Below are 9,666 nucleotides of genomic sequence, written 5' to 3' on the forward strand. Positions count from 1 at the left end.
CGTGGTTTTTGATTAGTTCACACCTGTTCTGCTTATCCTTGATTACTTTCCTATAGTATTTAAGTCCCCTGTTTCCTTCAGTTCCTTGTCCAGTATTGTTTGTATTATTGTAGTTGTGCTACATGGTCTCCTGTGGATTCATTATTGAAACTTATCTTTGTTTCTACTCCTTTGTCGTGCCCTTTAATATACAACTACCCATTACAAGGACGATAAAGTGGATTTTATGTAGCATTTTTGTGTGTGCTTGTGTGTGAAGCAATACACAAAAACAACATTATTATGATTTAAAAAAAAAAAAAAAAAGTCAAACGCTGTTCCCCTTCAGGAACTCGAGCTGCGTCGAGATCGCTTTGGGAACGCCCTTGCGTGACCGCGTTCTGAAGCACGTGTCAAATCCGTCCAATGGAGCAGCGAGACGTCACGAGCGGGGTGACGTCAGCACCAGAAAGCATAAAAGCGCATCCGGCCGGGCGCAAACCAGCTTCTGCTCTTCAGTAGCGCTCTGTGTATGTGTCTGTCTATTTACTGTTGTCTGTCCGCACAAGCACTCATATATATAAAAAAACAATGAAAAAGTCTATGGCGAGCGAACGGCAGTACAAACGCTGTGTTCCTCCCTGCCCACGATATCTGACGGCAGGGGATACAAACGATTTGTGTGTCGTTTGTTTGGGAGCGGAGCATGCACGGTCAGCTCTCGAGGGGGCTGATTGTCATGACTGCGAGCTGCTCTCGCTGCGCACGCTCCGCTCTCGCCTGGCCGTGTTTGATGAGAGCGGCCAGGCTCGCGATCCCGCTGGCAGCGGTCCCGCTGTTGCTGAGGCACAGCGCAGACTGTTGTCATGGGGATCGCAAGTGGATTTAGCGGAGGGATCCGAGACGGGCTCGGCCTTTTCTCGGTCCTCACCCGCTAGATCCGCGGCTCTCTCTCAGGGTTCGGAAGCCCGCGCTGCGGTTTCTTCCCCCCGGAGGGAGAGCCAGGCACTTCATCTATCTTCCTCCGAGGAGGTAGAAGGGATGAGTGTCGAGACAGAGGAGACTGTGGACTCGCCACCGCAGTCCCTCGCGTATGAGGAGCTCGTGGAGGTTGTGACTCGTGCTGTAGCGAAATTAAATATCGATTGGCCAGCCGAGAAACAGGACGCTCGTCCTAAGAGCAAACTAGACGAGCGTTTCCTGAAAGCGAGGTCACAGCCTTCACGACGGGGCCTTCCGTTTTTTCCCGATCTCCATGCCGAGGTGTCAAGATCGTGGGAAAAACCGTATTCTTCCCGTATATATAGCCCCACAGTCTCTAATTATTCTAATATCGTGGGGCTGAACGAGAAGGGATATGGGGCGATGCCAATGGTGGAGCAGACGCTCGCGAGCTATCTCTCCCCATCCTCGGCATCGTCCCTGAAGGCCCCGAAGCTTCCCACCAGGCCTGTTAAGCTTACATCTACTCTGGTTGGGAAAGCTTATATGGCAGCAGGTCAGGCTGGCGCATGCTTGCACACCATGGCGGTGTTACAAGCGTACCAGGCTGACCTGCTCAAGGACCTGGATGACAGGGAGGAGGGGGAAACCGACGTGGTAGCTGAACTGCGTCGGGCCACAGATTTGTCCCTCCGGGCCACCAAAGAAACGGCCAGAGCTATCGGCCGTTCAATGGCAGCAATGGTGGCCACGGAGCGGCATCTGTGGTTGAATCTGTCCGACATGCAGCTTGTTCCCTCGGGGAACCATGGTTACATACGTAACCTAGAGACGTTTTTCACCACTATGTTTTAAACTCTCTTATATAAACTATGGTGTTTTCATGTTTTATTAGTGGTTTACTGTGACAAATATATTTAGATTGTAGGTTTTATTATATATATTTTTTTTTATTTGAACTGCTGGTTTCATCTGGCCAGAGGAGAACTGGCCCCCCGACTGAGCCTGGTTTCTCCCAAGGTTTTTTCTCCCGCGATCACTTACACTTACTAACAATCACAGACATTTGTGATGTCATCATCCAGCTCAGTTCAGTTTAAATTGTATCTGTGCAATCAAGTCAACGATATCATTTCCAGCGATATCGTTGACTTGATTGCAAATGATTGCAAAGATACTATTTAAACCGAACTGAGCTGGATGATGACATCACTGAATTCAATGATGAACTGCCTTTAACTGAAAATTGAGTGTTTACTATTGTCCTTTTGCATTACTGACACAGTATTTTCCTAATTAATGCTGTACAGTTGCTTTGACACAATCTGTATTGTTCAAAGCGCTACATAAATAAAGGTGACTTGACTTGACTATTAGTAATTTGTAGTAGCTAACTATTTTTCAGATGGCTTTAGCTTGGCTGTAGTTACAGGATACTTACAATAAGATGGAAAATCCCCTCTTCAACACTGTAACATATACACTTCAAAGTATGTAATGAACCACATTGTGCAAATTCTCATCAATGTTTACTCTAAGTGGTCACCTGAAGCTCATTCTTGGACTCTTTGTTCTTGATCCAGATCTTTCCCTGGGTCTGGGGGTCAATCAGCAGGGGAAACCTGGCAGCCTTTGTAACAATAATCCCATTCTGGATGGACAGGTCGTCATTGGGCAGCCCCTGTAGGTTCCATTCACTTACTGTGGGAGCGTCAATCAACATCTCAGTGAGATTCAGATTGGTCCTAAAAGGAATCCGACGGGACTTCATTTCTCTCTGCCAATCAGTGATAAGAAGGTTGCGGAACTCTTGGTTAAAAGGCCCCGAATAGGAAAGGAAGGCTGTAGCCAGCAGCACATCACCTGAGTATGGGAAATGTAAAATTAGATTAAGACTTGAAAGAATAGAGTGAAACTCTATATTACTGCTATATGGTTTTATGGTTTAAAATGTTGCTACATGGTTTTAATGCATTGCAATCAATTGCTAGGGTGATCTGGGTAGTTGCTAGGGTGTTGCTATGGTGGTTGATTACTGGTCCAAATCAAAAGACCCCATCCCTTTAATTCTCTGAACCTTTTATATGGTTGGGGTCCCTTTATAAGTGTAAGTCAATATGATTTATTTACTAATTTTATCACTCTCTAAGCAAAAATTGTCCCAACACTAGAAATTGTAATAACGCACCGCTATACAAGAAGTCAAAAAATTTGAGGTATCATTCATATCTGTACCACAGATGGTGCAGGACGAGGGCATGTTCTTGGGAGTTCTGGGTAGTTCCTACGACAATGCTAGCTGGCTGATTACTGGCCCAAGTTAAAAGAGTTCAGCTCCAAGTCTCTATTATATTCCGGTTCCTAGATATGGCTTAGATATTTTATCATCATGGAAATTGTATCTTTAATCATTTAGAAAGTTGCAAGAAGTTCTAGAAGTAATAGTGATGGCCAGAGGAGAACTGGCCCCCCGACTGAGCCTGGTTTTCTCCATTTCTGTCACCGATGGAGTTTTGTCGCCTTTGGCTTGCTTAGTTGGGGACGCTTGACTGATTACACAGACACTATTGGAAGAGAACTGAACTGGATGATGACATCACTGAATCATCAATGTATTGACTTTAACTGAAATATGACTCCGTTATTGTCTTCTTATACGAGTCCTCTGGCCTCCCGTCGCCTATGGGGGTCAGGGCGCACTCGACCAGGAGTATGGCGGCCTCCAAGGCTTTCAGCTTGGGTATTGACTTTAACTGAAATATGACTCCGTTATTGTCTTCTTGCATCATTAACAAACTATTTTCCTGTTTGACTCTGTAAAGCTGCTTTGACACAACCAGTATCGTATAGCGCTATACAAATAAAGGTGACTTGACTTGACTTGACTTGACGCTTTCCTACACTGCTGCTAATACTATAAACACAGCTAATAAGCTCTTCTGATACAATATATTTGCAGTTTATATACAAAATAATGATTTTAATATATGAAAATTCATTCTCAACATGTCTGTAAAAAATTATTTTTGGTGAACAGACATATCTGGGACTGAAAGGTGATTACTACAAAAAAGTCAACCAAATCATGTTATAGTAAAACTCTAAACGAGAAAAAAGTGGCCGAAAGTTTTATGTAAAAACACACCAACTAGTCGCTTGGTCTGAGCAGCGAAATCTTTACTAAGCTGTGTCCAACGCTCTTTCTCTCCTGCCAGCCCACTGATAAGACTAGAGGCGGTTTGCATCTTGCGCCGACACCTTTCTGCATCCTCCAGTAAAGTCTGAGAAAAAAGAGGGAGAGATGGTAAGAAAAATGTGCAGCTGTGCTCGTTCACATTTATTGACTCTTACCAAGAGCGAGAATGTCAGTTCAATTCAGTGTAATTTATTGTGACCTAAGAAAATTCATGTTGCCTTATTTAATAGACAGGTGTTGTTTCTCAGGGCACCTGTTTCATTCAGAATGTAAGGAGATTTTATGCATGGTAAAAAAAAAGAAAAGAAAAAAAAACATGCCTTTCTTCATTTCAATTTCCACTTCTTTCAATGTGTGGAAACAGGTAAATTAGTAAAACTTCTTACAGTGTTTAAAGTCAATTCATATTTTTATTAAGTCATTGGTAAAGTGAACATCTGTTCTCTTAAGTACGAATGATCAGGCCTGACATAAATCAACACCAAAGGATATCAGTCAGTCAAGCTGTTAATCACACAATTATCAAAAATTTATGAAATGTTAATAAGGCTCGTTATACATTGTGAATGGGAACATTAATGTTTGCTTCCAACCATTTAAAACATTAGTATTAATTTTGTAGAGGCACACAGAGTACAAGCCTGATTGATTCATCTGCAAGATGGTTTTAGATTTGTTTACAAAATTGTTCATTACATTCAATTTTATGCAAAAATGCAAATTAGTGATTGATTGAGTATTTACTTCAAGCACTAAATGACAGCTGATTCACCATTTTTCACAGAATAATTAGAAAAGTGGAAAAATCTTGATTAATTTTCTTTGGGCTATTGCTGGAATTTAAGGCAAGTAAGAAAATAAAAATGTTCTCAGTGAATTCTCTGGGTTTCATTTAAGGTTATTATTATAACCTTATTTATTAGATTATTTAAATTATATCATTATATTTAGATTATTTGTGTCATCATGATGACATAGCTTTGACCCTTAGCTAGGGGTGTCCAATCCTGCTCCTGGAGAGCAAATGTTCTGCAAAGTTTAGAGCCAACGTTCCTCAACATACCTGCCTGGATGTCTCTAGTAATTCTGAAGACCTTGAGAAGATGGTTCAGTTGTGTTTATTTAGGGGCTCAATTCTGCAGGACAGTGACCCTTCAAAAGCTGGACTGAACACCCCTGCCCTAATCTTTTTAACACAGTGGTTACCTGTTTTTCCATCATGGCCTTCTCATACTCGGCCTGAACTACATCCAGCTCTGCTTGCTTAGCATCTAGTTCTGCCTGGGCTTTCTGGAGGTCCACATTAGCTATGTCCAGCCTGTTCTCCTGAACTGCCAGATTAGCCTGAGGATGATGAAGAGAGACAGTGTTGTAAATTGATCCAGCTCCTGGAAAACAGCAGGTTAAAGCAAGGAATTCTAAAAGGAAACAAGAAATTAGTTTCCACTGGACAAAACTAAAAATGATCATTGTGATGTGTTGCATGGGTAGATTTAGGTACACAATGTAGGGCCATGTCCCTAACAAAGTAAGGAGACTACGGAATAACCCCTATAAATATTTAGAGCACAGTTCTGACTTAATGTAGCTAACTAAAGGCACAAAAAGCAACCAATTGCAGTCTGAAACCTAACTGTTTTGCAGTAAAAAAAAAAAAAAGCTAAGTTTTTACGAGCAAAGAAACTGCATTTATGCAGTTCTAAATCTAATTGTGATTTTCCTGATGAAATTATAAAAATTATAAAATTATATTACAACATTTTGTTTGTCTGTTTGTTTTTTTTCTTCCAGTTTTTAAAGAGCTCCAGGTCTGCTTGAGTGCAGGGCTGCACATTTTATCACAATATTCATAATGCAATAATCATATTTTTTTTCACAAACGTTGTTGCTTGGTGAATGGTAAATTTGGACACTGTACACAACTATTCATGTTCTTCGACAAGGTTACACACACTGGTTCACATAAAAAAAAATCGCAGCTGCACAAAGTAATTTTGGTCAGAAACTTTCACATTAAATTCATTTTGTGAAATAAAATTGAATGTTTGGATTTTGCACTGTATAAAATATATATCAAGAAAAAATTAAAAATACAAAGTATGCATAAAAAAACTGTTTGTGCAAGTGTGCATCTGTAAAGTTTGACTTTAAGTTTACTTAGTCCTTGCCAATGATAAACTCAAATAATGCCCTTGAACAACTGAAAAACATTTACAGTTTTAAAGGCCCCATGAAATGTTTCATATGTTTAAACAGCCATCATTTCTTATTTGATATTACTAGTCCAAAGAAGGTAAGTATTTCAGGGGTGGTGGTAGACAGAATTGTCTGCTTTCCCACAAAAAATAAATAAATAATAAAGGTAATTTTTGCATGCATGTATCTGCTAAAGGTTAACTTGTCAATATGTATTAGGAGTATTGAAGCTAACAAATATGAACTAAAAGCAGCTATAATTTGAATTTCTTGTGGTATTTGAAAAGTGTGCATTTGAGGCACCAGGCAACTGTTTGAAAGTAAACTATCATATCAAAAGATGATAAAATAATAAATCATGCCCAAAGGTAAAGAATAATCAAATATCAATAGCAATTCATAAACTAATAGTTTTGACAGTTTAAGTGTTTTGACAGTTTAAATTGGGGCCTGTGAGGTTGCATCATGTAAAAACAATCAAGTGTTCTGACCTTCAAAGGAAGCACTTCTTTATTGATAGAGAAGAAGGCAGCCATTGCTTTGGTCCAGGAGCAAAGCCCTGCAACATTGCCGCACACTCTCTTGGCTGTTTCTATGTTATAGTCTGACATGTCAAAGTATGGAGAAAGGAGTTCCACCACCTCCTCATTGATGGTGTCTTTGGGGAATTGCTGGAGGACAAAACAAAAGCTGGAGTAAAACAATATAGGTGTACATTATATGGAACATATTTGAAATTATGCTCTTGAAAATTTTATTTGATATTTGTCTGTTGTTAGAAGATACAGATTATGCATGGAACCTTATCTTAAAAGCAAACAGACAGATTTTAAAATATGTTCTACAAGATAATATACCAGTATAATATATGTGTGTGTAAAATGCTGTATTGATTAGCTGTCAGAGCTGAACTTATTCATGCCAGCATTTTAACTGAATTTTGTCTCAGGGCTTTTCTGTCCACTAAAATCCTAATTACTGTCACAGCATCTGTTGGCTTCGGAAAGTGTAAAGCCAAAAATCAAAGATGATTCCCTTTCTTTCTTTCTGTTAAGCGTCAGTCAGTCTCTTTCTTTCTTTCTTTCTGTTTGTTAATAAGCATCATAAGTAAAAAATCCAGTTTTCAATCATGCAGTACTGGTATCAATATTGGTACTACTACTGGTACTGCTGGTAATACAGCTAAAATAACTCCTTGTGGTTACAACTACAGTGGTGCTATATTTTAATTGCCCAACAAATAATACATGAACATGCATATCAACAATGCAGTGTTCAGATTGGTCCATTCAATCACAGTGGAGTAATAAACAAAACACTACACACTCTAAAAATGCTGGGTTGTTTTAACCCAACTCTGGGTCAAATATGGACTTAAAAAATGTATTAAAAAATTAACCCAACAGTTGGGTTAGTCCATATTTGACCCAAAGTTGGGCTGAAACAACCCAGTATTTTTTAGAGTGTATATTTGAATATTCCTGAACACTAAAAACATGGTTTCAACGAAACAGAGTGCTTTGTTGTCACAGTGTTTTAAGCTTTGTAATGGGCTGACATTGAATAAAGAAGCAGTTAAAACTATATTATAAACTACACAGCAAATCACTGTTACTTTTTCACATGTTAAGAGGACATTTACATAGAATTCATAACGGCCTTGTTTAATTGTGCAGAGAATGGGAAATAGTTATGCAAACTAAAATATGACTGTTTTTGGTGCAAGAAACCTTAACTATATATACCAAGTTATATAACTTCAGGGGAAAATACCAAGAATGGTATCTAGTATAAAGACTTGTACCTGTAGACTGCCCAGGAAGTTGCCAGCAGTCATAAGTTTGAGTGATTCTTGCCAGGAGGGCATGGCGCAGTTTTTCTCAGGATCAATTTTCACTGTGTTCACTCTCCTCTGGAAGAGCAATAACACACAGTCCATAATTCGCATGATGAGGTGGGGCGGTCTGCCCAGTGTTCGCACCGTGGCAATATCTGATGGTTTTATGGTCTGTTTACAGATAAACAGGGAGAGAAATACAGAAAGAAACTGAATGGCAGTAAATTAGACATCTTGTTAACATTCTGACATATCAACTAGTTTGAGGCAGCTCTGAGTCATCCGACTCATCTGAGTGGCAGCTGTTATGGCTCATGGTTGACAAAGTTTAGCACACATAAGCTTAATGAGCAATCCGTGATGGATTTATTTTATCTCATATGAATAAAGTAGAAATATGTATAAACCTGTGAACCAGTGGAAAGGAGTAGAGTAGCAAGGGTGTTCTAGGGTATGCTGACTTATTACAGTAAGTCAGTGATAAAAGATGAAAATTCAGAATGGACAGAATGCTAGACAATGCTATTATTGTCCCTGCTTGAATTGCTAATCTGGGGTATCTCATTTAAACATACCACCAATCAAAATATCTGTATTTTTATTTTTTTGTCTTATGATCCTTCGGAATTCATTCCAATATGCTGACATTTCTTAATATTATGTTGAAAACAATTTTCTCAGGATTATTTGATGAGTAGAACATTCAAAAGAACAGCGTTTATTTGAAATAAAATATATTTTGTAACATTCTTTACTGTCACTCTTGATTAATTTAATAATAAATTAAAAGTATTCATTTATTTCAAAAAAAAAAAAATAATAATAATAATAATAAACTTTTGAAGGGTAGCGTAAATGTAAGCACTATTACTTACAATGTATGCTATATGTCCCAAACAATCTTGGTTTTAAATATTAAACAAATTCATTCATCTGTATAGTGTGTTGTTGGTCTGGAAGTGATTGAGACATTGCTCTTCACAGGAGAGGTTGGAGGGTGGGATGAGAGAAGGCCTCATGCTCTATCCTCCCCTCCTCCCACCCCCAACCTCTCCTGAGCTTTTTGCTTCCATTTTTGAGCCTTTTTCAAAACTGAGGTGTGAATGGCTAGTGCCAAAACAGGGAGGTTTATGACCCTTAATGCCTTGAAATACTTCAAGTGAAATCAAAGAACATAATGGTGTGACTTCTTTCCAAAAGGCACAAAACAAAGTTCAAAATAGCTTGCTAAAGCGAACTTTTCAGAAAATGTGCCCCAGCTGGTAAATGCCTTCAAACTACCATTGGTCCATGGCAATTACCTAATAGGTAGGTGTGCTCTGTGGCTTTGCCTTCTTTTAACATGGAAATCTTATCTGGTTTGTTCATGTTTAATACTTTAAAGCTTATTGTATAAATTGCTACATAAATAAATGTGACTTGATTTGACAGGAGTGGAGTGTCAAATTGCAGAGCTTGTGCAAACATCCACATCACTATGATCAGTTGCTTTCTTAACTTGCTTTCATATATATAT

General features: G+C 39.0%; 1 protein-coding gene across 1 annotated transcript in view; it reads right to left on the reverse strand.

Annotated features, from left to right (window-relative positions):
• LOC107751901 (dynein heavy chain 5, axonemal-like) overlaps nucleotides 1–9,666 on the reverse strand; it is a 122,326-nt gene that overhangs the window by 30,041 nt on the left and 82,619 nt on the right. Inside the window, exons 59-63 of the mRNA XM_016567673.1 lie at nucleotides 8,118–8,321; nucleotides 6,805–6,984; nucleotides 5,324–5,461; nucleotides 4,067–4,202; nucleotides 2,468–2,784 (exon numbers count right to left, since the gene is read on the reverse strand). Of these exons, the coding sequence (XP_016423159.1) occupies nucleotides 2,468–2,784; nucleotides 4,067–4,202; nucleotides 5,324–5,461; nucleotides 6,805–6,984; nucleotides 8,118–8,321 (975 nt within the window). The remainder of the gene's footprint in view (nucleotides 1–2,467; nucleotides 2,785–4,066; nucleotides 4,203–5,323; nucleotides 5,462–6,804; nucleotides 6,985–8,117; nucleotides 8,322–9,666) is intronic.

Source organism: Sinocyclocheilus rhinocerous, unplaced genomic scaffold (genome assembly GCF_001515625.1).
Source record: "Sinocyclocheilus rhinocerous isolate Xijiao unplaced genomic scaffold, SAMN03320098_v1.1 scaffold752, whole genome shotgun sequence".
NCBI lineage: Eukaryota > Metazoa > Chordata > Actinopteri > Cypriniformes > Cyprinidae > Sinocyclocheilus > Sinocyclocheilus rhinocerous.